At 39.5% G+C, this 27,853-nt stretch overlaps 2 protein-coding genes and 1 pseudogene across 2 annotated transcripts; 2 read left to right on the forward strand and 1 right to left on the reverse strand.

Moving 5' to 3' along the window:
* Positions 1–1,521: 1,521 nt before the first annotated feature.
* On the forward strand, positions 1,522–3,553 carry LOC109468740 (annotated as a pseudogene).
* Positions 3,554–3,830: 277 nt separating this feature from the next.
* On the forward strand, positions 3,831–7,157 carry LOC109468353 (keratin, type I cytoskeletal 9-like). The gene is made up of 5 exons (XM_019766601.1): positions 3,831–3,856; positions 3,924–5,119; positions 5,807–6,013; positions 6,176–6,262; positions 6,406–7,157. The coding sequence occupies exons 1-5, from the start codon at positions 3,831–3,833 to the stop codon at positions 7,008–7,010; spliced, it is 2,121 nt and encodes a 706-aa protein (XP_019622160.1). The 3' UTR covers positions 7,011–7,157.
* Positions 7,158–9,627: 2,470 nt separating this feature from the next.
* Positions 9,628–27,714, reverse strand: LOC109468711 (tyrosine-protein kinase Fer-like). Its single transcript, XM_019767024.1, has 18 exons — positions 27,567–27,714; positions 24,670–24,919; positions 23,989–24,162; positions 23,087–23,186; positions 22,501–22,693; positions 21,702–21,839; positions 21,119–21,244; positions 20,461–20,586; positions 18,848–19,031; positions 18,050–18,199; positions 16,962–17,153; positions 14,532–14,708; positions 13,579–13,668; positions 12,728–12,851; positions 12,144–12,267; positions 11,124–11,281; positions 10,485–10,607; positions 9,628–9,860 (listed from the first exon to the last, which is right to left on the reverse strand). The coding sequence occupies exons 2-18, from the start codon at positions 24,877–24,879 to the stop codon at positions 9,718–9,720; spliced, it is 2,532 nt and encodes an 843-aa protein (XP_019622583.1). The 5' UTR covers positions 24,880–24,919; positions 27,567–27,714; the 3' UTR covers positions 9,628–9,717.
* Positions 27,715–27,853: the final 139 nt, after the last annotated feature.

Here is a 27,853-nt window from a genome sequence, read left to right on the forward strand (position 1 = left end):
CAACGTGTACTGGTGTGTCCATCAAACCTTGATATACTTTTAGAAGGTAACTTGAAAACTACAGGATTATAAGGTATTAAGACGAATATCTGGCAAGATGGATGTATCCCGTTAGCCTGCACACAATGCTTATTTCTTACCACAAATGAAGATTTTGAGTATACCCTCTGAGAACATGGTGAAGGAATGAAGTTGCGTGAATGTGTGTCTCACTCGCATAAAGACAAGCAACATGGATTTTGGAAATAATTTTTTGCTTTTTTCAATCATATGACAAAACTATACAAGAGGTAAAACCGTGGTACAAATTTACACCCAAGATTATGACGAAGTCTAGTCCACCAACTTTGACTTTTATCAATGGCGCCATCAAATCAACATAAATGGTGGGGGCGACCACCAAATGCAGCACAACACTGTCTGTACAGATGGGCTCAGGGGCAAACTCCATCCTGCTCCATTACATATTAGAGACGGGTGCATGACCAACAAATTGCACAACTCTGGGGCAGGACTCAGTATCGAGCAGCGTCGTCCCTGCCACGAACGGTAAATGACTGGAACTCCTTACCCCAAACAACTGTGGAGGCTAGAAATATTGAAACATTTCTGGCAAGGGCTTCCAAACTCTTCCGAATTCTTGACTGATGACCTCTCCCCTAAGTGACAGAATGATCGACATTTTTTATATGGGTCATCAAGCACTTTTTAATGACTCTAGTCTGTACGTAAGCACAAGCACGCCTGGTGATCCCCAAGTCCCCTTGTGCTTGCATTCTGACTGGCGGAACGAAGCGGTACTGCAAGGTTCCATCCGCATTTCTTGTTACAGTGTATTGAGCATTATTACAGTGTAATGAGATCATAACAGTGTATTGAGTCTATTACACTGTAGGGATCATTACAGCGTATTGGGATCATTACAGTGTAACACTGTATTAGAGCCATCACAGTGTACTGTCGTGACTGTTACACTGTATTGGAGGGGCGTCACAGTGTATTGACTTTTACGCTGTATTGGAGAGGCGTTACAGTGTATTGGAGGGACGTTACAGTGTACTGGCTGCGATACAGTGAATTCCTCAGATACACTGTATTCTGTCTTACAAACGCCGTATTTGTCTATTACAGTGTAATCTGCCTGCAATACACTGTTTTCTTTGTAATACACTGTTTTCGGTCAAAAATACAGTGTATTTTGTCAAATTACAGTGTAATTAGCTTTTGACTGGGCTATACAACCATAGAAGCCTGGCCAATGGACCGTGTAGCAGTGGCCTCTTGCGATTTGTCTCCAAACTGCAGGGTAACATTTACATGCGTCAGACGTATCCATTGAGTTTGTAGGGGTGTATATTCAACAATTTCATACAGCTTTACAATGAAAGTAGCAATTAGGGTTAACTTAAAACCTCATAACTCACTTATAAAATATCATTAGTCATTTCAAATCCAATAAGTAAGCTATTCAAAATGGGTGGCCATTGACTAAAACCGTGACCGACAAATTTACCTAAAATATTTTGGTACAGTCCAGAGGTCATGACCTAGCTCACGAGGAAGTAGACTTGTACGTGCACAACATTTTCGCGATTTTTTTAGTTCGATGTTCTGCATTTGTAGCGTTTTGCCTCAGGTAACCTCCAGCTTAACGATTCTCCATCCCTGAAGGTAAGTACTGCCCCGATTAGGATGCCTGCCGTGTGCCAAAATCGGGGAAAATCATGGAGGGAGGGGGCGGGGCGAAAAGTGGGAAACGTTAACTAACAATCGGTAGGGGGGCCTTTGGACTTTACAAAACACATCACGTAATGGTTTGCACGTATGTTGCACATAGTATAGTATCTGTTGATCTTATTTTCTGCCACATGCCAGAGCCTGATATGGATAGGTGAAGGCGGGGGTATTTCTGAGAAATTCTGACAATAATGGCTTACAATCATACAATAGGCAAGCGTTACAACAAACCAAGGAGCTTTAATTTAAAAAGCAAAAATACTATTTATGCTGAGGTCACATTTTCAAACCAGGGCCCGGCTGGGCTGTTCCGATTAAGGAAAAATCAATAATCAATATCAATAGTATTCGCAATTATTTGCTATTACAAATGTATTAATTTTTTCAATTTTTTGGTGTTTTTTTGTCTATGTCATACTTTTCTTTCTATAAGACTGCCCGGCCCCGGTTTGGAAATGTGACCTAAGTATTAGAGGTTAAACAAGGACAACAACAACATCAAGAAACAATTGGAACACTGTATTTTCTTGCGATTTCTTTTTAATTGGAGATTTCATTCTCATGTCTACGTTTCTTTTAATAGGTTGCCTGGTTGGTCGTGAGCCCTGTGCATGAGGATACTTAAGATGTCCAGTACATCGATGCTACGCCTTCTGCGATTGGTTGAACAAGACCACATCCACATCGCTGATGCTAGCCGCGTGGAGCAGACACTATCCAGCCTGGTGTTCGCCGGGAAGCAGAAGTTACGCGTCATCAGCGATTTCGACCAGACGCTCAGTCGCTACGCCTTCAACGGCATAAGATGTCCGATGAGTCACGACGTCATCGCCGATTCCAACCTTCTTTCCGAACCAACCAGGTTGAAGGTTAGAAAGGTGGTGGATTACTACTACCCGAAAGAGATCTCCCTGACCATCCCTATGTCTGAGAAGGTCCAACTGATGGTGGATTTCTGGACGCAGATTCACGACATCTTCCTGACGTCCAATCTGAATAAACAAGACATCACGTCCACCGTACACACTACCAGCCCACCGCTGCGGGAAGGCTGTAACGCGTTCATGAGCACGCTTCACCAACACGACATCCCGCTGCTCGTGTTTTCGGCAGGGCTCGGTGACATCATTCAACAAATGTTCGCCAAATACGACGTGGTGTACCCCAACTGCCGCGTTGTCTCAAATTTCATGAAATTCGACGCCGCCGGGAAGCTGGTGGGTTTCCACGACCCGCTAATCCACATCTTCAACAAGAACAAGAGCGTGCTACCGGACGAGAGCTACTTCACCGAACAACCCGAGCGCAGCAACGTCATTCTTCTCGGAGATTCGCCAGGTGATCTACAAATGGCGGATGGGGTGCCAAACGTGGAGAACGTTCTGAAGATCGGATACCTGAATGCCCATCTGGAGAGGCTGGACACATTTACAGAGTTGTACGACATTGTTCTTGTCCAGGATGAAACCATGGACGTGGTGAACTCAATACTGAAGAAGATCATAGATCCTTCCAACTGAGGGAATACCGTAGTTTTGTAATGGTTGTACTTAAGCAATTTTTCACTTCTGGAAATGAGACTTTGGTCATATTTTGTACTAATTCATCTATGTTTGTAATGAGAAATATGTATGACAACAGCAGCCAAAGCAATCTTTTCATATAAAGAGGTCATTTTCACAAATCTGGTTTGTCTAACCATGGTCTAAAAAAAAAATTATGAATGGATTATTCTATTATTGTGGGTAGTCTTTGACATGGATGGAGGTTGTTAAGATTTTCATAAAGATCAAGAAATCCTAGTTGTTGACTTTGTACAAAAGTACATTGTATTTGTAATACTTTGTATTAAAGGGTGATTATTCTTTGTCATTATTCAATAATAAAAATACAAATAAAAGATGCATCACATAAATTTACTCTTATGTGATTTTTTTACACTGATGAAAGAATCAGAAAACTTGTATACTAGTATTTGTATATTAACATTACAGGTTTCAGAGACAAAATACCAGTACAAATGTACAAATGTAGAATCAATGACATTATCTGTGTATAATGTCCTTGGTGCATTGAACCACACAAACTTCAACATGAGCTATTTAAAGATTGCCAACAGGTCTGGGTAAAAAAAACTCCAGTCCGTTCTGACACGGTTGTACACAACTCCAAATATCTGCTTGGAGATTTAAAAAAAAACGCGCCAAAAATGTGACGCAGGAGGTCAAAGTTCATGAACTTCGCGGAAACTCCAGAATGGCGGAGGCGATACTTAGCCAGATTTCTGGCGACTTTCTGGAGTGTGCGATCTGCCTGGAGGCTTACAAGGACCCCAAGATCCTGCCGTGTCTTCACACCTTCTGTAAGGGCTGTCTGGAGAAGTTCTTGGCGAAGGAAAGTGACGTGAAGGGACAGTTTCCGTGCCCAACGTGTCGGACCGAAACCGCGCTTTTGGAGGGCGGTCTTGGCGGGCTCAAAGACAACTTCTTTGTCCTGAGCTTGAGGGACACTGTTGAGGCTCAAAAGAGTTTGGTAAGCAAGGAGGATGACAAAATTCCTTGCGATGTTTGCGAAGAAGTATCAACCGGTGGCTGTGAGATCTGTGAAGAGTTCTTGTGTGACGATTGTGCTCGTACTCACCGTCGAGCCAAACGCACACGCGAGCATGAAGTCATCGGCGTGGCAGAGCTTAAGGAAAAGCGCCTCGCCAAGACGCGTTCCCTCAAGTCAAGATCTCTGCCGATCTGCCCAAATCACGAGGACGAGAAGTTGAAGTTCTTCTGCGAGACGTGCCTGCGCCCCATCTGCCGAGATTGCACGGTACTGCAGCACAAGGACCACAAGTACGGCTACCTGTCAAACGTCGTAGATGACTTCAGGGTGAAGATCAAGGACACACTAGAAGCTGCCAAGCCGAAGATCGACGAATACCGAGCTATCGCAAGTCTCCTAGCCAAGAAGCAAGCTGAACTAGATGAGAAGAATAAGAAAGCTGCAGAGGGCATCACTTCAGCTGCCGAGGATGAGATCAAGTACTTGAGTGGTCTTGTCAGAGACAAGCAGAGAGAACTTGAGGAACAGTTAGCAGCCGACACGGCAACCCGTTCCAAGCAGCTCTCTGCTACGGCAGACAGTGTTGAGAGCACCTTAGGCTGTCTGTCCAGCACCGTGGACTTCTCGCAGAAAGTCGTGGAGCATGGCAGTGACTTTGACGTCATGAACGTGTACTCTGACGTCACAGCACGGCTAGAGTCTCTGCTGAAAGGTCCAACTCCTAACATTCCTGATGACATCAGTGACGTCACGTTTCATCCCCAGATGAAGAGGATGAAGAAGCAAGTCAACCTGGGCGACATTGTTGGTGCAACCTCCAGCATTACTGGTAAGCTTCCATACTTGAATTACTTGTGTCATAAAAACAGTTAACAGGTTATGAATTCATAAGGCCAAACCGATTTAATTTTATAGATGACATCTGCACGTGCATTGATTTTCGCCTGTTCTCAAAAAAAAAAAAAAAGAATCATATCCTCCGAGGCTCTGGCCTGGCTCTAGCCCTGGGTAGTCCATGGTAGTTAGCGACAATACGGAGCCGATGTGGTGGCACCCAGGCTAACAAAGCTTTATGACTGAAGACCTCAGTATATACATGTATGTACAGTGCTGATTCATAAATTCCACAAAAACCCAGCATGTGCCGGCATGTCATACATGTCACTGTGTACTGCCGCAAGTTCACCATACCAGCTTTATATTCCTGTGCACATGGTTTAGTCACTGTAGCATTTTATTTTTGACCAGACTTTTTTTCTATTCGCCCGCACACACTAGTTTGGTGGTCTTCAGAGGATGTCATCCATAAAATTAAGTCAGTGTGGCCTAACTAATGGTTAAGATACCATGTGAGTTTTTTTGGTCTAGCTCGGTACCAAACCTAAACTAGCTGCCAAGTCTCTTTCATTCTCTATGTAAGACAAAAGAGACAGCTGCTAAAATAGGTTTGGTACCAGGATACTATTGGTNTCCTAAAATTGTAGTGAAGCAAAACAATTCATCTTTTATTTTGCAGATAAAGCTGTTGCTGAAGATGAAACTGCAGAGGACCAAACTGGTGTGTGTATGAAGTTCACCACCCTGGGAGCCACGGGTCGTCTGGGCCCCGCTACCCTGGGGAACCACTACAAGGGACAACAGTATGAACATCTGGTGACACTACATGACGGGATACAACACTTCTCCGTACCAGAGACAGGAACATACACCATAGAGGCAGCAGGTGAGGGCTTCTATGTTGATGGCACATGTACTGTAGTTACATGTATGTTCCATGTTTATTGTGCTTTATACATGTATAGAAAAAGGAGCTATATGTAAGACTAACGTTAGCAAGTTGGTTCAGCTTTTCACACAACTGTTTCTTTTCTACCATTTTCCTCAGGAGCTGCAGCAGGCTGGGGACCTTTTGATCCGAAGTCTGCCCGAGGACGCGGTGCTGTGCAGAAGGGAACATTCCAGCTTACACAAGGTTTGACATATTTACAAAATGTAGCTATAGCACCTGTTGGACCTTTTAACATCCCAAGGTAATGAACCATGTTGTTAATTTGTTCACAAAATAAAAGACCTCTGAATAAAATCATAATGATTACATTTTTTCTTGTTCCACAGGAGAAGGTCTAAAGATCCTGGTGGGACAAGAAGGTGCAGAGAACAAATCAGGAGCAGGTGTAGGAGGAGGGGGTGGTACATTTGTAACCATTTCATCACCAGATAATGAAGAAAGGCTGCTCATTGTTGCTGGGGGTGGGGGAGGAGGGGCAGGGTTACAGACTCACAACCCACAGTCTGACGGCTCTGTGTCTCAAAGTGGTAACAAGAGTTATGGAGGACGTGAAAGTAGTGGGGGAAATAATGGAAGTGGAGCACAATATAATGACTATACACAAGGTAGTGGTGGGGGTGGTGGCGGGCTGAATTCCAGTGGAAACAGTTATGGTCAAAGTGGAAAAGGAGGCAAGTCTTTTACAAATGGTGGGGTTGGAGGACAAGGTGCACACAATAATGCTGATGGTGGGTTTGGTGGAGGGGGAGGGAGTTATGGGTTTGGTGGTGGGGGAGGTGGGGGAGGGGGGTATTCTGGTGGTGGCTTGGGGGACTTTTGTTTGCAAAGCTGTGGAGGAGGTGGAGGTTCGTTTAACTCTGGTAAGGACAACAGTGGCCAGGCTGGGGCAAATGACGGACCTGGGTATGTGGTCATTACTAAACAAAACTAGAAATCAACTTTTAGATGTCATTTTGAAAGAAATGGTCAAATTAATTTCATACTATACTATGTTACATTTAAAAACTTAACTTATTAAAGATTCATAGAAAGTTTCTTACTAGGTAATTGGCAGTAGAAAAGTTTAGACTAGTTTCTATCAAAAAAAGAGCATACACTATAAAAGTATGTTATACACTTGTCTAGCATACATGTATAGATGTTAATAATATCATAGATTTCAGTGCCAAGTACATGTAGTAGTAGTAGTAGGTGCAAACAATAATAATAAATCAGTCATGTAATTCACGAACACAACAGGCAGTGTGAATAATTGTGTCATTTATTTAGCTACATGTATTTAGCTATCAGAAGAAATATCACAGTGCAGACACATATTACAAAGCATGGAAATCTGGGTTCTCAATTTGAGTACAACGTACAGTACAAGTCTCCACAAATCTCAAGAAACCATATCTGGGGATAAGAGAGGCAGAGAAAGATTAAGAAATACAAGAAGACTACAAGTTTTGTACATTAAATTTATAGGTACATGTAAATTGTATGTTGGTACATGTTGGTACATGTACGTTGTATTTTCAAGATCAACATACATGTAACATACCAACTGAAATACTGATTGCAATGCTCTAAATTGAAATTCATGTATGACTTTTGTTTACTTTGATTCAAACTTCCTTCACAAATAAAGAAAGACTTTAGTACATGTACACCACACAATGAGTTGCTGCCTTCGTTACCTATTTCATTTACCTAAGCGAGCATCTATGCCAACATTCCCTCAATCACTACAGCAACTGTAACATGTGTGCAGCTTTTTCTCTTATAATAAATTGTTGGTTCCATCTGCACAGCAGGTGAATAATATAATAACTACCTTCTTGCTGTATCATTATTATCAAAAATGATTCTTGTACAAAATATACTGAGCAGATGACTACCTGATTCAGAAAAGATCATATCATAATACTATGAATATATACAAAGTAGGTCTCCCACGATTAAAAATTCCTTATACCAGTATACAAGATGAAGAACCACTTGTTAAGTTTGAAGTAAAAATCATCAAGATGTTAATAACTACCAGTAGACTAAGTATATTTACCCATAACTGTATCCTAGGCCTGTCATCATATAAGGTTTGTCACAAAATTAAGATATCATTATACATACTGTACTGTAAAATTACCAATTTCAAAGCATGTATCAAGAAATATCAAAAATATCTAGACAAAAGTGATCTAGAAAAGTGATCTACTTGGCTTTCAAATATACTTAGTTACACCATACAATGTCTCTGTGGTGACAACTTACAAGTAATGGTAATTTTAAGTCTTGATAACTATTACTGACACTATCTCACCAAAATCACCTTTAAAACTCAAGACCAGATAAAACAAGAATGGTGTAAAAAATCTAACTACTGTCTTCTTGAGTCAACTTTATAGAACAATACCTAATTTCACTTGGAGAGGGAAAGATGTATAGCACATGGTTGCAATTGTATGCAGAATGATGCACTGTAATGATTTCTTACACATCCTTGCTTTCTAGCAATTCTCAACTTCCATGACTTTTGTATAATATATATCTTAACTTGGTAACTTTCACAAATAATGGCAATATTATGTAGCATGGCATAGTAAGAGTTACATGGTAACATGCAGATATACATGTTACACACAAGAAAGCAAGTGAGAAAACTACACATAGTGGTTGTACTACTGTCTTACTACTTCACATTTCATAGCTTTATGACTTCTAAGTCTAAGGCACACTACAGTTTTTAATTCCTTTTTTCAAACATTGCTTTAGATTTTATTCACCGAAAAGTCTGACTACAAAAAAGTTTGGGCAAAAGATCTCAAGTAAGACAAATTGTCTCAGACTGGTGAAAAAAAAGCAAGCTGGAACTGTGCTATCCAGTTACATGCATTGCATGTGCACGTGCAAGACTATGGCTTACGAATTGCGTGTCTAAATGAATAATTGGTGACAAAAGTCATCTGGTAATCATGCATTGTGTGCCCTCCATTGCAATGTCAGACAATCATGCAGTTTTATATTGGGTTAAAAGTGTTCTCATACATGTAAGTAGAATGAACCTTAAACAAGATATGTAACCACAATCAGTGGCAAGTTGCAAATGAAACTTACAATACTATGATTATGATACAGAAAAGTTCATAATAAAAGCATTTCTCAATTACGAAAACCTCTTTACAAAACCTCTTCCTCTACAAATTACTAATTTACAACAATTTCTAGGAGTACCTGATTGTTAGAAATTCCCAGACATTTTAGGAAGGCATTGTCAGAATTCATACAAGATATTTTCAATGGCAAAACTCCACAAATACTTCTAGAAACTCATCAACTTTCTAGGCAGCATGTTCTGTAAAAACTGATCCCTAAGCTATTACTAGCGCATCGGCACAACGTACTACGCCTGCGCAAAACCCTGATTTTTTAACAGTTTTTGTTGAATGTTTGGTCACTGTTGCATTAGAATTTTGCTTGTTGCATGAGATATCTTTTCTGACATAACATTTGGAAACTACAGACAGGATGTTAACCTTATATACGCGAATATGACCTTATATGAGACATTCTGCTGAAGTGCTATGCACAATACATTGCGGGTTTTGCGCAGGTGCAGTACATTTTGCCGATGTGCTGCTATTACTAGCCCTGCAGCTTTAAAACTTGAGTTTGGAGAGTCTCTGGAGTATAGTCTCGATCTCGGAGAAGAGCGGTCGCTCGCTGGACTGGTACTTCCAGCAGGACAGCATGACCTCGTACACCTCCTGTGGACAGTTCTCTGGAGCAGACATTCGGTAACCTGGCAGGGACAGGAGGATGGGTTAACATGGTGTACAATAAAGAAATGTCTGGCCCTTTTACAGGGTGTCTATGATAGAATTACAGGGTGTAAAAATGTTTATCTTGTATCATTTTTATTCTGTAATTATAGTGTTCCCCCCATATAACCTTTGACATTCACGTTTGTAGTACATATAATGTTGAGCTCATACTTTCTTTTTGCTTCATCTTTTTGACATACGGTAACCTAGCAGAGATGGTACTACCAGGCTAGGTGAATATGGTGTACACTTAAATGTCCCACCTTTTTATGGTATCATTTTATCTGTATCTGTATAGCCAGTATAATTGGCGTAACACACCAGCTTCTGTATCTGTATATCCGGCATAACTGCCCCTCAGCGTAACATACCAGCTTCGTGGGTACGCGATGCAGCGACGGCTTGCTATATTACACTGAACGACTTGTTATACCTTCATGCAGCCTCTGAGCATCTAACTCTAAACATTGTTTGAAGCTATAGTCTCTAGTGATGTCTATTGTACGTCTTGTTGGCAACAACTTCACAAGCCAGAGTATGAAAAGACATCTTAGTATTAGTATAAGTCTAAGTATATCCCTCATAAAGATGAAACATTTTACCGTGCTCAATTTTCTCCCTGGCCGCCTGATTGGTCATTCCTGGATACGGAGTACTCCCGAGGGAAAAGACTTCCCACAACAAGACCCCATAGCTCCACACATCACTCTCTGTGGTGTACCTCCCTGCAAACCACAAGCAAAAAAATAAAATCAGTCATGTTAACCAATACATGTAAGTCACACACAAGTACAAAATGTATGTACAAAATGTACTACAGGCCTGATGTGTACTCAAGGAGCTTGCTACAATGTACATACAAGAAATATTTGCTGCAATGTACCTGACACCAATAGGTGGTCCTCTGTACATGTATGTTATATACATTTTACTGTCATTTTAGAAATTCAGATATGAGTGTTGTAAAGTTGCATTTATGATTTTATCAGCTCAGTACTGTGTACAAAATGTACTTCTGGCTGCATGATGGCAACAAATTTTATTGAGCAATCATAGGAGCCTGAGGCTCTTTCTACACAACCAAGAGGTTTGTTAAGCTGACGTTTCGGTGACCGTTTGTCACCTTCCTTGTGGCAATTCTGACTGGTTCACATTGCACAGCACAGCAAACCTCCTGGTTGTGAAAAAAAAAGTCTCACATAAAACTACTAACTGATAGTGATACAAGAGTCGTCTCTCACCGTAGTTCATGGCCTCTGGTGCCGTCCACTTGATTGGGATCTGTTTCATCCCTCCTGACACGTTGTACACCCCATCCTCCTCCTCTCGTGACATCCCGAAGTCAGAGATCTTCACTGCGTTGTTGTTCCCAACCAGGCAGTTCCTCGCTGCAAGGTCCCTACAAAGGACAGGAAAAAGCATTTTTTTTATTTTATTTACCTCATAAAAATGACAATAACAATGTGATGTACACTCAACTTATTTTGTTATGCCACATACTTATGCCACAACTTGAAGAAAATTACAACTGTTCTCAATATGCAAGCTGATGAAGACTGAGCGATTCAGTTGAAAATTTCTGGTGAGTTAGTTTCTTTTTGAGTTGGAGAACAGTTTAATTTTCTTCATGTATTTTACCAACTCATGAACTTTTATGCTAATAATACACACAACTAACTTAACTTTACTTAGTTGGAGCTCCCGCTCGAACCAATCCACACAAAACAACATCCAAACATACATGTACAAAAAAACATATTTCATGCTGTCCTCTTGCTATATTCTTTAAAAAGGTTGCAGAAGTAAGAAAAATTGGCGTGTGCTCCTGAAGCTTTCAGCCAGCACTAGACTGAAGCAAGAAATTTTTTTTTTTATTTACCTCAATTTTTTTATCTCAAACAAGGGTCTTACAAACCACTTGGTAATAATAAAATTACATTAAGGAACTGTAGACTGAGACAGATGCTTGTTCACTCTAGACTTAATCCTGAAGACAGTAAAGTACATCATAGGTACATAATTGGTACATCGTTGTACATGGTTCAAAAGACTTTCTCACCTATCGTTGAAGAGGTTTATCAGTCACGTAAGATTACAGTTAGTAGAATATTCTTCAATCAGTGACTGTTTTCTCGTGTTCTCATGAGACTAGGTCACTCTGTGATCAAGATGTACAGCGATGACATCGAACATTTGGAGGTACGTGTTTTTACCTTACAAAAACAGTCACTGATTGAAGTCTATTCTACTAACTTTCTCACCTGTGTATGCAGTTCTTGGCTTCCAGGTAAGCCATTCCTGACGCAGCATCCAGACTCATCTGGACCAGCTGATTGGTTGATAGAGTTCCACCCTGGTTCCGCAGGAAAGTCAGGAAGTCTCCGTCTATTTGGAGAAATTAAAGAACTGACTGTCAGTGACCATACATAAAATACCTACCCTACATTTACAATGTACTTTAACTACGGGAATCTAATTTTTCCCTGGTTATCCTTTCTTACACTCTTGCACCACATTCATGTTTGTCGGTTCTCAAAGGATGCCATTGATTAAAACAACAGCTAGTATCACAATAATTATAGCTTTACAGTCTGGACGATCTATAAGTTGACAATGGTAACAAATCACCACTCTATTACTAGTCTGCTACTGTAAATCACAATCTTTTCGGGGTACTTTTAGTACTTACTCTTACACTTGTAACAGTTACTACCGTGAAAAAATAATTTGCCGACTTTCTTTTTGCTGCACCTGCCACCACCGCAAACATGTCCATTTTTCTCAGAATGCAAACTTTTGCTACCACAAACATAAAGTGATATACAGCATCATTCTGATTGCGTACTTGGTACTAGTTCCATGACGATGTAAATGGGGTGTCTCTGAGAGCAGACCCCGATCAGCCTGACAATGTTGGGGTGGTCGTACTGCTTCAGGATCCGGGCTTCCATCAGAAACTTGTCCTTCACCTGAAAATATTCAGCACAAACGCAAGGAGATAAACAGTCAGGCTTTTGTGGTTTAAGGCAGTAAGAATTCATTATGAATTCATGAATCTGGCAATAGAGTTGAGAATCATGATGATGATGAGAGAAAGCTAACAAGTTGTAATTACCATTACTTTTATACACTGTAACTGTTGTTACAGTACTTCAACTGGTGACAGAAACTGTACTAGATACAATGTGTCACAGAAAAAAATTAGACGGATTTGATTTAATAAAAAAAAATAAATAGATTCATTTTTAGGAGTTTGTATACAAAGCATTTCTAGCTGCATGCAAGAGATTGAAGAATAAATACATACTTTAGATTCTTATGGATTCTCTATTGCCACAACAAAAAGTACAGGGACTTTTGTATGGTGTTCTACAACTAAAGATCTAACAAAGTTAAATACACGTATATGGATAACTTCATCCTACATACAGAATATATGTATGTGGCAAATTACGTACAGAATATATATCAGTGATAACAATAAAGGTTTGACTATTCTCTAACATGTAGTCTCTAAGACTGAAACATTCTAAATTAATGTATTTTCCTATTTGAATACTGTAGAATGTAACTGTATTCATCTATAGGATCTAACGTATACATGTAATACTATTGATAATATGGAAAGATTCGGTAGAGTTATCATGTCTCCTTGCCTTCGAAATGCTGTTTTGAATGACTGCTTTAAGTTCTCACCTGTTTAGGCAGGGTTTCCCGACAGGTCTTGACTGCTACAGGAGTCTTGTCATCTTTCAGAACTCCCCGCATCACATCACCAAAGTTTCCCTGAAATCAAACAACTCATGTTGGGATGGAAGCTCATCTAGGTTGATGAGTATCTGTTACAGCAATGAGCTTCTATCGGTGATAGAAGCTCCTTGGTTACAGCAATGCAAAGTTCTGAGTCATAACGTCTTTGGCAAATGCTTTTCTGCTGCACAAGGAATTTTAAGGCAATTTATACACAATAAAACAAAAGTTTTGACTCAAAATTCAGTGACTGTAAATTTCCTTGTGTTAAACTTTTCAAACAACAGATACATGGGTCAAATGTAACTCTCAGCAAAACGTTTGACTTATGCTGACCCAATGAACTTTCAAACATAAAAGTGATTATGGTTCAACTTTGTTTCAACTTTGTTTGCCACTCTGACAACGGAATCAGATGAGATAGTTCCTTATCTTTGAAACACAGCCTTCCTGAGTTCAAGCATACATAGCCATCATGTCTTTGGACACTAGTCAACAATATCCTGTTACCCCCTATCTTCTCTTACAATAGACTGTTCCAAAATCAATCTGCTTGTACATGAAGCCATGGAAACTTCCAAGCAAAAAAAAGTGTACACTACAGTAGCAAAGTTCATGGTCTGACTCTGAGAAAAATGGAGGTGTTCATGGCACTATAAATGTATGTTCACCGGTGGCCGCAGGTGCTGAAAAAACGTCAGACAAATTATTTCTTAATGGTAATGATAAGTTCACAGTAAAAAAAGTGACTGCAAAAAAAACCTCGTACACAAAAATTAGGAATTAGAGTACTTGTACTGAAGCTGTGGAAATTTTTCAAGCAAAAAAAATAGTGTACACTGTGTTTTTCTACCCCTAATTATGTTTGATACAATCAAGAGTAAAACAGCTATGCTAACCCTGCCCAGCTTTTCCCCGATGATGACATCATCATGGCTGAGCTCCCACTTGTCCTTCTTGACCGGCCGGGCCAGGACGGTGCCAGACTTCTTAGTGACCGGCTGTCCGCTCTCCCATTGGTGGGTGATCAGCTGATTGATGGTGGGGAATGCCTGCCCTTCAAACCTGAACTGGCCCTGGGGGAGAGATAGCAATGATCAAATGAATGAATGAACTTTATTTCTCAACAATTGTACATTGTACACTGATGTATGGCAATAGAACGACAATACTACAATTTTATACTGTGACAGTCGTACAATTACTACAAACTATAAACAATTATATGAGTTACAGTTATAGTTATGTATGGATGAGAATAGAATGGAAATGAATCTGCAGCCAGTTTAGTTGATAGCTATAATCATAGTAAGCTTTTACTCCTTGCTGATACGAGGAAAGATCTACAGTATACAGAATTTTCCCTGGCTTCATATTGGCTTCCACCAATGCTACGTCTGGAAAAAAGAATGAACACGATTAATTTTGCATAAGATGATTTTGATCTAAATCTTATAGTTATGCTACTCATATCAGGTTTACTGATTTTACAACTCCAAAACCAATACATATTTTGATGCCAAATGGCTGCTTCAGAAGACAGTTACAAATACACTGTACCAACAATGTGTATGGTATCTGTAGAGCCGGTACAGCTGCCCTTCGGCAAAACATACATTTTTGTACCAGCTTCACAGGCATGCAGTGCTGCAGCAGCTGGCTATATCATACTGAACAACCTAATACACCTAACCTTTGCTCATTGAACTGTAATTTTAAGCTCCTTGGTGACAGAGAATTTCACTCTACGATTATCACAGCTCTACAGAAAAACAAGTTGTTTCTACCTCTGCATTGCTCTGTATGATGAAGTGTTTGGGCACCCCTCCCCACTTGACAGACAGCACATATTCCCCAGGTTTCTGGGAGCTCTAGTAATGATTCCCTTACTGTACTTGGTGGCAGAGAGTTCCACTCTACGTAATAACTATACAATTATCACAGCTCTAAAGAAAAACAAGTTGTTTGCTTGGTTTCTACCTCTGCATTGCTCTGTATGATGAAGTGTTTGGGCACCCCTCCCCACTTGACAGACAGCACATATTCTCCAGGTTTCTTTGAGCTCTAGTGATGATGCCGCTACTTGTTGGCAGCAAGTTTGAATTCACTTTACGATTATCATAGTTCTAGAGAAAAAACAGTTTTTAACTTGGTTTCTACCTCTGCATTGCTCTGTATGATGAAGTGTTTAGGCACCCCTCCCCACTTGACAGACAGCACATATTCCCCAGGTTTCTTTGAGCTCTAGTGATGATGCCTCTATACTTGTTGGCAGCAAGTTTCACTCTACGATTATCATGATAGTTCTAGAGAAAAAACGGTTTTTAACTTTGTTTCTACCTCTGCATTGCTCTGTATGATGAAGTGTTTAGGCACCCCTCCCCACTTGACAGAGAGCATGTATTCTCCAGGTTTCTTTGAGCTCTAGTGATGATGCCGCACTTGTTGGCAGCAAGTTTGAATTCACTCTACGATTATCATAGTTCTAGAGAAAAAACAGTTTTTACCTCCATGAAAAATGGAGGTATTGTTTTCGGCGGCGTCTGTCTGTATGTATGTACATTTGTATGTATGTCTGTGTGTGTTTCCACAACTTTGTGGTCAGCATAACTTCAGAACGCCTTTATGGATTATGATGATATTTGGTATGTTGGTAAGTCTTAGGAAGACAAACGTCAAGGTCAAATATGGGCCTCCTGGTGGATGACCTTGGTACTGCAGCAGAACTTCCGTTTTTTGTATCTTTTGTCCTGAACATGCTATGGTCTTGATGTTTTGGTGACAGATTGCTTTTCCTGTCAGGAATAAGTGGTGTGAGTTTGGTCCCCCTAGCAGCTTGTTCTGGAACTGCAGGGCACTTTCTGTCGAAATGTTTAAAAGCCAATAAGTCCAGATAGGAACAACATATTTTCATAATTTTTGGTGTGTAGGTATCTGAGAGAGAGATGTACATGATTAAATGCAAATTATGCAAATGAGGACTTTATTTGCATAATTAATGAGGAAATTCTATAATTACAGTGTTTTGCATTATACTACTTTCATACATGAAATGTATGTAGCCTATGGCAGGCAGATACTAATTATGCAAATGATGACCTAATTTGCATAATTTATGCAAAAATTCTATGATTTCTTAATGGTGAATGATGGGAATGTCATACTTGGGACATCTGTAACTTAATCAAAAGTTAACATACATCATGATACATATATCATGTTAATGCAGAGGTAATTTGCATAATTAAAGAAGAAATTTACATTTACATATCAAGCCCATATTTCATGGAGGTATGAGATCTCGGAATTCTTGTTTACTTGGTTTCTACCTCTGTATTGCTCTGTATGATGAAGTGTTTGGGCACCCCTCCCCACTTGACAGACAGCACGTATTCTCCAGGTTTCTGGGAGCTCTCTCGCACCAGGAACTCTCCCTCCTCCTTCAGCAGCTGAGACGTCTCCGTACGAGGGATGGCCCCGTGGTACCACTCTTCATCTGTCAGCGACTTCGCTGGGAACATCTGCAAACAAAGGACAGTGCCAAAAAAACAGTTACTCAGGCAACTGGATATGATTTTGGAAACGGTCAGACGTTTCAGGTAGCATCCACTACTTTTTTGTCTGTGACACTAGAGAACTTGTGCAGAAATGCAGGTTTATAAGCAAGAACTATAGATTGATATGACAGTGTTAGACATCCAGGTAATAAGATATGCCAAAAACAGTTACTCAGGCAACTGGATATGATTTTGGAAACGGTCAGACGTTTCAGGTAGCATCCACTACTTTTTTGTCTGTGACACTAGAGAACTTGTGCAGAAATGCAGGTTTATAAGCAAGAACTATAGATTGATATGACAGTGTTAGACATCCAGGTAATAAGATATGCAAAAAACAGTTACTCAAGCAACTGGATATGATTTAGAAAACGGTCAGATGTTTCAGGACTAGCATCCACTACCTTTCATCAGTGACACTGGTGAGATCTTGAGATAAACATTTAGAACTAGCCACCATGTCATTTCTTTAACCTTCTTCCTGCTACCAACCTCTAACTAATAGAGAATTGGTAACCAAATGGCCACTAACCCACTGTACATCCTTTGAATGACATGTTTTTTAGTGTATAATTCTTGTGGCAAGGTGAAAATCAAGAGTTTGGAGTGATTTAAATTCCCAGTTGACACAAAATTGTAAATGCAAAACCATCGCATTTAAGGTAACTTATGTCATGACTTATTACTGTAGAAGGGAAAATTCATACAGTATCTTCAGTTCATTTTGCTTTTTGTTGGTAGCTAAAAGATGGCTGTGCTTCTACAGGTCATTGCAATGACTTTATTTTACTACTGCTATGTACAAGTCTGTAGTATGTTGTATTTCCTATACTCTATCAAACATCACACATGATATTTACATCATGATAAGCGTCATCGTTGGGTTCCTCCTGTAGGTCGTTGGGGTCAGGGTCCTCAGAACTGACACTCTGACGCCCCCCTCCCCCTCCTCCCATCTTCCACCCCGTGTAAAATATGGACTTGATCTTCTTTATTCCACCTGTCTTCTCCTGCAGAAAAGACAAAAAAACATGTCAAAAACATAATTTTGAATCCCAGCAATAGGATGTTGTCAGTTCAGTATCTTTTGTTGGTAAATCAAGACCAAATCAATTGTTGTAACAGTTATTATTGCAGGTTAAACATTGGGCCATGTAAGCTTAAGATTTTGGTCAACTCAGAATTGCTCAAACTCACGGATTCTTGTGCTGGCTAAAAATAAAACTGAAGAGCTAATCTTTCTCTAGTTGTGACAGAGAAGTCTAGACACTATGTACTTACAGGTTCATTGTACCAAAGAAATTCCCCTAGCTCTATTTGGCAAGTACAATGAACAGTGGACCACAACTTGATGTCCCATCCTAATGACAGCGACCCTTTCCTGTAGCCTACATGTCAGGTGAGCAACAACAGCCGGGATTCGAACTCCCAACCTCTTGGTTTCATGGCAAGGCCACTAACCACTGGACTACGTACATGTACACTACTTAAGGAAGGGTAACAACATTTAACATCACTTCTGTGAATGACACAATTCTAAACTTACAAATGTAGATCAACACGAAAGCAGAGTCTAGGGTGTATCTGTGCCATAGAAAGCAACTGATCTTGATCCTGTTCTAGCTCACTGAAGAGCAAGTTACAGAGGTTAAGCTTACCCCCACAGCTGGAGGTGGAACTGCCACATCAGCGATGTCGATGCCCGAGGGTGGCTCCTTGTCTCCCAGCTGTGTGATCTTAGACTGTAACATCTCCTCCTGTGCCACCAGTTTCATCTCTGCTACCTTCAACTCGTTTATCGCCTGGCTCAGTTCTCTCTGTTCACGGGTCTTCACACCACATCTGGGGGGGTTCAGGAACAGTTTGGACAATCAATCTCTTTGTTGAAGAGGTTCATCAGTCACATAGAGTTAACAGTTCGTAGAATATTCTTTGATCAGTGACTGTTTTTGAAAGGTAGAATGATGTACCTCCAAATTTTCGATGTCAACTGTACATCTTGATCACGAAGTGACCTAGTCACGCGAGAACACGAGACTAGGTCGAGACTTGGGAAGGTTGGGAGCTGCCCAAGTCATATTTACCCCTACTCCGCAAGGAGGTGGGGGAGGCCAAAAGATCCACACAAGTCTTGACCTAGTCTCGTGTTCTCGCGAGAGTAGGTCACTCCGTGATCAAGGTGTACAGTCGACACCCAAAATTTGGAAGTACACGATTTTACCTTTCAAAAACAGTCACTGATCGAAGAATATTCTACTAACTCACTCTCTTTGTATTTCCCAACGCAAAAAAGTGTTCTCACCTAGAGCTTTTGTCACTCTGGTTTTCTTCAAAAGACTGACCCTGTGCATGTGAGACTTGTCATGTGTTCAAGACACCCAGTGAGACAAACTCAAAGCATTTTGAGCTTGACGTATGCTTTCAAACATAGCAAAATCATAAACTACAGTAACTTCATCTGTAATATAAATCTACATCAGATTCTTTATGCTGCTGTACATTCTGATATTGAATCTAAGTTCTATTTGCAAGCTGTACTTTTTTAAAGAATTGGACAGTGTATCATGAGTTCAAAGTATAGAACAGTGTAGGTTACATTTTCTGCTTATAAAGCAAAGCTGCATGTCAAAAGAAAGTAAAGGAACTTACACTGCAAGGTAGTATAGACCATCATAGAGAAAACAGAAGATACTGTTAAGATGGCCAACTTTATGGTTATGGATGCATTTCATTGAGTCATTCACTAAGTCATTGAGTTAAAAATGATTTGAATCACAAATGAAATGTGAACAAAACTTCTATTTAAGGTCACACCAATTTAATTTCTTGGTTGACAGAAAAATAATGGAGCGGGCGGGTGAAAAAAAATAAAAATAAAAAACAGGCCTAGGCATCCTATTATGGCCCAAAATGGTACGATAGGAGCCATGAAGTCAACACACCAGGCTGGTTCAAAATTTAAACAATGAATTTTGAACTTTTAATGATACCATTGCATTGAAAGATGGAATACTACTACTAGTAACTGTAACAACAAGGATGAAAAAGGACTGTTTTCAACTGTTCAGGGCAAAATATGAGCATTTTGCAGTTGATTCTGAATTTTCATTTTTGCTTGCAAATCAGAAAAAAATGAAGGAGGCAAATCCATTAACCAAGAAATTAAATTGATGAGGCCTAAGTTAGAATAGAAAGTGGTGATAAGAGTTGTCAGCTCTAGGGAAAAATGGAACTAGAAGGACACAGAGACACGGGAAAGATGAGAACTGACTCTGATTTTCCTTCTGCTCCGAGTTTCTGTAGTTCAGTGATTTCTGTCTCCTTGTCGTTCAGTTTTTTGAGTTTCTCCTCCAGCTGTGTTTTACAGTCCCTCAGGCTGGCCTCAAACATGGTGGAACTGGGGAAAAGTTAACAAAACACAACAAGAAAAACTGTGTTACGTCATTATCAAGCAAGTTCACTTATCTTGCACTAAATGAGACTGTCAGTGTGTATTGCTAAGGTTGAAACCGGTACAATACAAATGTATATCAGGTATAGTTACAACATACACTAACTAAAGTCTTACAGTATCATATTGTATATTGACCAGATTCTGCAAACATCGTTTTAGATATATATTGTATATTGTATATTGACCAGATTCTGCAAACATCTTTTTAAATATATATTGTAAACTGGTAACTTAAAAGTTACCAGTTTACAATATAATTTTATATTGTGAAATCAAATTAACTTAAGTTAAAATTTTTTTCAGTTCTGTAGAAATGTACACGTCATACAATATACATTTCCACGAAACTTGAACAAATAAATAATTATAAAAAGTTAACTAGTAAATACACTGAAAAAAAAGATTCACTTGAGACTACTGGAAGGTCACCTATTAGGTCTCAATACTTCTATCTTGTCAGAGAAGATTTGTTTACCTGTGTTGTACTGTCTCAAATGTCAGGTTGTTCAGGACAATCTCTTGGTTCTCCAGCATAGGGTCTTTGTACTCTTCCCACACTGACTTGTCAAAGTCTATTTTCACATACGGCGGGGGTTCATGTCTGTAGGGAGAAAAAAAATCAGCAAGCATGCCTTGTACAGAACACATACTGTACATCCCTATCAGAGCTTAAAATACATTTTGTCTGCATATATATCTGCACTGCTACAGCAGGTAATAATGAAAATTAACTAATATAATTGTATTAACTAATGCTATTCTTTTCGATAAGTGCGGTGGGTTCTTTAACGTGCGTAGGGTATGGCTCTCCTCAAACACAGGACCTCCATTTAACATCCTATCCAAGGGACGGCCCTAACCACAAACTCACCAAATCCATAGATACTTGTTTGCACCTGAGTGAAGTGAGAAAAGTTGTGTAAAGTGCTTTTCCCAAGGGCACAAGATCGGTGACATGGGTAGGATTTGAACCTTGGACCTATTGGTCCTGAGCCAAACACACTACCATTTATGCCACACAACCAACGGTAGACAGTATCTATTCCTTCACTACTTACTTGTGTTGCTGTATGAAGCTGTCATACTCATCCTTGGACTGCAGGGCTGCTATGGTTTCTTCCACCTTTCTGTTGGAGCTCCGGAACTCTTTTCTGGACAGATTTGTTTTCTTCTGATAGTCAGCAAAGATGTCCTTCCTACAGCATGATCAATTTGAAACAAGCAGACATTTAGAAAATATCCTCTTCTTTTTCTTCTACATCAGTGTAAGTTATTCATCTACGAGTTGGTTTTTTGCTGCATTCAATACATACTAAGTCTTGATGCATTCATGAAGTTAACCTGTTTTAGATTTATTTTAAAATGTCAAGCCTGGATGCCAGACCCATAGCACACTAGACCAGAACATTGGCAGTACTGCGCCTGCCCGAAACCCTGATTTTTCACTGTTTTCGTCAATTTGGATGTTTGATCAACGTTGTATGAGAATTTTGCCTGTTGCAGACGATATCTTTTCCAACATAACATTTTGAAACTACAGACGGGATGTTTACCTTATATACAGGAATACGGCCTAATATGAGACATTCTGACGAAGTGCTATGCACAATACATTACGGGATTCGTGCAGGTGCAGTGCGTTCTGCCGACGTGTTCACTAGGCCTAAAGTCAACCTGGCACACTGGATAACTTTTGGCCTACCAGTAGTGTGCTATGCGTCTGGCATCCAGGCTATAAAAAGTCTAGACAATAAATTTTTTTGAAGTACAGGGAGTTTTAAGAAATATTTCCATTTGAGGTGACTATATGTTTGAGAAATTTTTTAATCTTGAAAATTTGTTAAAAGTGCTTCTTACAGTTGGTCTGCCAGTTCTTCCTGGTTCTGTTGGTGTGAGTCTAGTAACCGTGGTAAGAGGGTTTCCCGGTAACCGTTCTGGTGGAGGACGGCACTCTTGGTGGCCAGGAGGTAGTCGTTATGTGTCGCATGCAGCTTTCTGGTCTTCTTCACGTAGCGGTCTTTTGTACTGTCCAAGTCTCTGCCAGCCTTACCTAAAATTAAAAAAAAGACTTCAAGTTATTCAAGTTATTACTAGACTGAATGTAACTTTTGTCAGTTTTCAAAGGTTCTTTAAAAAAAAGAAAAGTGTAAGATTTATAATATATTGTTGTGGCAGTTATTTTAGTATCATTACAAAGCGTCAATGTAGATGAATCTAAAATAACAGTTGGTACATGTGGATGTTTTTTGAAACAATACTGTTTATAGCAATGAGGACAAGCTGTGGGGTTGAAATTATGCTAATCAGGATATTATCAATGCTTTGTGATTGGTCCATAACATCAACCAATCCTGGACTCTCAAGCCTGCATGTACCTTGTGATTGGACGATAAGTAACCAATCAGAAAGCCTGAAACAAAATGCTATTTACTGTGTTCCTTACCCTTGGACACTGCTTCTTCATACTTTCTCTTTGCTTGACTGGTCTCCCTGGCTGCCTCCTTGTACTTATTTTTCTGTTTGTTTACTTCTTGGTCTACAACCTGCAGTTTGGTGAGTAGACATAAAAGATTAGACATTATAGTTCAGAAACTTGAAATGTTGAAGTATGTTTTTTGACCTTAAACTACCCCAGAATGGATGGGGAGGGGGGTGTGTCAGGTTAGAAATTTTGTAAGTCAATTTTTGTCATATAAAACATAGAATAGTGATAATGATTACCCTTTTACAAATATCCACTTTCAAAATACAAAATGTAAAGCTTTTTCTTACTGTACAATGCAGTTTTTCCACACACAATCCTTTTTTATCATGTCATGAAAGTTCATCTGTGTTGACAGTTACATGTTTGAAGGTTAAATACTTTTTTTCCAACACAAAAAGGTTGAACTTTAATAATGTTCTCACCTACAGCTTTTGACCAGTTACTCAGGTCTTTCTCAGTAGACTGACCCAGTCAGTCTATTGAAGAAGACCAGAGTGACTGGTCAAAAGATCTAGGTAAGAACATTTTTACCTTTTAATGTTGTACCAAAAGTTTTACGTTGAGACAATCTTTTTTATCATTCCCTAAAAAGTGTATGACATTGTATAAAATGGTACCTGACATGAAAGTTCATCTGTGTTGGTAGTTACATGTTTAGAGTTAAAACTTTAGATCCAACACAAAAAGTTCTCTTACCTAGAGCTTTTGATGTCACACTTCAAAGAAGCCATGTGACAAGCCTCACTGGGTCAGTCTACTGAGGAAGACCAGAGTGACTGGTCGAATATGCGCGAAAGCTCTACATATAGGTGAGAGAACTTTTTGTGTTGGATCTAAAGTTTTAACTCTAAAAATGGTACCTGTTTGAAGTCTTGGTCTATCCTCTCTCTGCCCATCTTGTAGATCTGTTGGGTTTGTTTCTTGTCCCTGATCAGAGCAGTAATTCTCTCCAGTGTCACACTGCTCAGTTCTTCTGCGTTCTGTTTGATGTACCGACTCACTGTCTCTGTTTCCTCTATTACTGTGTTCCACGCCTGGAAAAAAACAAAGAAAATATTTTAAATGAGACTAAAGCATGCTTTTTCCGGGGGGAGGAGTTGAAAATGAAATGGATTACTTTCAAATTGTTGTTTCTTTTGTTTGGTTAAGTCTAATAGTTTCTATTGTTTGTCACTAATAACAGATCACGCATTTACCAGCTCTCAGGTGATACAGTGTGACTATGACTATACTCATTTGCATAATACTAATTTGCATACTCGTGACTCGCTACATGCTGCCTTACCGTCATGCATGTATCTTCAATTGATTCAAACTCTACCACTGGAAAAATTACAGTAGATTTTGGGATGTTTTGAGTGACAAAAATACATCTTTGATTTTTTTATTGTTAAGACTGGAAGAACTTCCTTGACAACATACATGTATATCAACAGCAATTCACTTTGTGCAAGTAGCAAAATCAGGATGTGAATGCTGGATACAATAAGTGCAAAGATGTAGAAAAAAGTCTTTCATTAGAACCCAAAAAAGAATCTTACATTTAAGGTAGGAGTCTCTATATCCAGGATCCTGTGTTTGTTGGCGAAGGTGGTTATCCCGGAGAGTGCCATGGCGTACTCTCGGTCACTCTTAATGCGGATGTGGATGCACCTCTGGATGGTCTCCAGTAGTCTCAGCTCCTGGTCCATCAGATGCACCAGTGCCTGATGGGCATCTCCACCGCTCTGCAGGTGGTTACCAAATCCCATGATGCTCTACTGGTACTGTGTTTGCTTCCTAAGTGATAGTCTAGAAAAGGAGACATGATTTAGTTGTGAATTTCAGACTTCAGAATCATGCAAAAATGTTTTACAATTTTACCTCTGTGAATAGTTTTATCAGGTTGGTGAGTCACAGAATAAAGAGACAACCAATCGTTTTATTCAGCCAACATTTCAGTGACCGTCTGTCACCTTCCTCAGGGCAATTCTGACTGGTTCACATTGTATATTTCTAGAGCACAGGTGTCACTGCTATATTTGTTCTGTTTTACATTTACTTTTAACATTCAGCAGTGCACTGACTTAATCTAGAATGATGTTGGTTTGTGATAACCCACAAAAAACAGACTACCAAGTAACATACCAAGCAGACTGTTAGTGCATTCCATTGAGCATGTCTGTTTCATTCTAGTTGACATCTGACTATTGCATGATACCTGAAAAGTCCAAGTCCTCTTTGTAATCTTGATGTTTTTGCATTTGACTGCCCTCACCAACATTGTATCTAGGATCTTAACTTCTAGCAAAATTGAGGTAAAGTTTTATTTAAGGATTTAGTGTGGTAGAGGTCTGAGCATGCTTGGAATGAAGAGTATGTTGTTGTAAGTTTGAGCACGCAAGGCTAGCTCATGGTGGTCTTCATTGTTTGTGTTGAAAGAAACAGGTCAGGGATTCTCAAGTGGCCCTCACATGATTGAAAGTAGCTGCTAAAAATCAGACAGAATTTGTCTAGATCTGTTTTAGGGTGATTGAAATTCAGTGGACAGAGCAGAATGCTAAATAGGGAATCAACTGCTATGTCAGAACTGCAAGCTAAGGAAATTGAAACTCACCCAACGGCGTCAATAAATAATGATACTATTGATCAAAAGAGCCATGACTTGAACAAAAGTGCTTTCTGCATGTAAGTCCCATTTATCCAGGCCTCCTGAGAGAGGCCTGGATATATGGCAATTATATTTCTATAACTTTCTAATCTTAGAGCAGCAAGAAAGAACGTTTACTGGCCCTTCGATTAATATATAAACTATATTACGTATGTAACACCTTCTACAAGTAGTAGAATTCTATAGTCACAGAGATGCAAGAAATTTCTAACTATTGTATTGTCATTCTAAATCCATCTAAATGGACAAGTAGCTGTTTCTTGGAAGGCCCAGTTAACGTTTGTACTTTAGATTTTGAACCCTGATGATAGCACTATTATTGAGCCAGTGTTTACAAGGTCAGAATAAGAAATGAACAAAATAAGGTCTAAAGACTGCAATTGCTATTGGTGAGCCCTCTCAAAGGATAAGTCCAAAATCAAGGAAATATAGTTAATAGCAAGAATCACATGACTATCACATTCACAATATGCATTCTGTATTGGCAATCAAGAAAAAAGACTGATTAAGAGCATTATTTGTTGTATTCAAAAGCCATAATTGTAACTTCCTTTTCCTCTTGGCTGTTTGACAATTATATCTTTGATCCATCTAAGTTAAGGAAGTAGACTCAGGGGAATGTTAGCTACATTTATCATGAGGACACTCAGGTCAAGGAAGTCCAAAGATCACACAATCCAATTCTGCTGACCTAACTAATCACATGCACTTAGAACTTGTGCCAAAGTCATGAAATGGTATGGGTACTAGTAGTAGGTAAAGCTTTCCATGCTAACCTGCTATATTAGGTTTATTATTCTACACAAAATCATGCATGTTTTCCCAAAATACAGTATACTTTATCTTTATAGCATTACACCTTTTGACTGTTTCTCAGTGAACAGTTACAATGGTGCACAACTACATGTACAGTAGATACAACTTTCATGTACTTAGGCTTAAAACAATTGTGAGACATTTTGATCTACTCAAAGTGCTTTGTGTGATCAGTGTAATGTAAACAATGTCACAGTTCACACAAGAACATATAATTTTTGGGTACTTTGGCACCATCAGGGTACTACTAGCAGGTCTGACTACTACTAAGTTATCTATTGACACCATATTCATGGCTGATGTATTGTTTACAATGGGATCTGCCTGTATCAGTCATGAATATTAAACAGCTGATAAACTTTCTGGTGTTTTGCTACTTAAATGTACCTTCCTATGGTTTCCGATTATAACACTTAACAGTTACAATCGTTTTGTTTTCCATAGAATCATGGCAAAATTTATGATCTAAAGATGTTAGTATAATAATTATAATCACTTTATGACCTGCTTTATTTGACAAACAAATAAAATTATGTAAACACGAAATGGTACAACATCTGGGACGGTCCCAGTTCCAATAAGATACATGCCATGAAGTTCTAAAGTGAAAGTACTTTTCAAACATGCGTTGAGTTTAATCAGCCCATGATCAGCCTGAATTCTTCAAATTATCTAACGTTAATTGGTTTATGGAAATTCTAAACAAACATGACCGTGTTTTCAAGCTGATTTGAGGTGTTAATTAAATTTGCTGTGGCGCTGTACACAGAAGAAGATCGTGTCAAAATCAAATGTTTAGTTAGAAACTAAAGATTTCCGGGTTCACACATGGCCAAGGATAAAGTACACTAATCTTTTCTGTACAAGAAGGCTTTTGTGACACCGCCCCATGAAACAACTTTCGACACTCCCCTAAAAAACGACTTTCCCTTCTAAATACGATATAATTCAACGTTTGTAACTGTGCCTTACCTATCTATGTTGTCTCTACCGCATGCTCTCGCAATTTGAGCTCGTTGGTGGCGATTTTTGAGGAAGAAAAGAGTTTTTTCCGGTCGAAAACTTTGGGCCTACACCTCCCCGAAACGGGTTACTTACTTCCGTGAACGTGACGCCGCGAAATCTGTGCACAAAAGATGACGTCAAGAAGACACAGGAAGTGGTGACGTCTACCCATCTGCGGGGGTCTGCATGCCCATTTTCGGAAGGTATGATCAGGCCTTTTTAGTCTTCGAAATCTGTCAGTAGCCTCCAAAAAA

The sequence above is a fragment of the Branchiostoma belcheri genome, unplaced genomic scaffold, assembly GCF_001625305.1.
Source record: "Branchiostoma belcheri isolate BF01 breed outbred unplaced genomic scaffold, Haploidv18h27 scaffold2, whole genome shotgun sequence".
NCBI classification, from domain to species: domain Eukaryota; kingdom Metazoa; phylum Chordata; class Leptocardii; order Amphioxiformes; family Branchiostomatidae; genus Branchiostoma; species Branchiostoma belcheri.

Bases quoted from the DNA above. Each gene is read 5' to 3' on its own strand.
- LOC109468353 (XM_019766601.1), top strand. From the start codon at position 3,831: ATGAGCTATTTAAAGATTGCCAACAG. The intron at 6,014-6,175 runs GTGAGGGCTTCT...CATTTTCCTCAG, and splicing joins ATACACCATAGAGGCAGCAG to GAGCTGCAGCAGGCTGGGGA. The intron at 6,263-6,405 runs GTTTGACATATT...CTTGTTCCACAG, and splicing joins AACATTCCAGCTTACACAAG to GAGAAGGTCTAAAGATCCTG.
- LOC109468711 (XM_019767024.1), bottom strand. From the start codon at position 24,879: ATGGGATTTGGTAACCACCTGCAGAGCGGTGGAGATGCCCATCAGGCA. The intron at 18,200-18,847 runs GTAAGCTTAACC...TCTTTTCTGCAG, and splicing joins TTCCACCTCCAGCTGTGGGG to GAGAAGACAGGTGGAATAAA. The intron at 14,709-16,961 runs GTAGAAACCAAG...TCTCTCCCCCAG, and splicing joins TCATACAGAGCAATACAGAG to GGCCAGTTCAGGTTTGAAGG.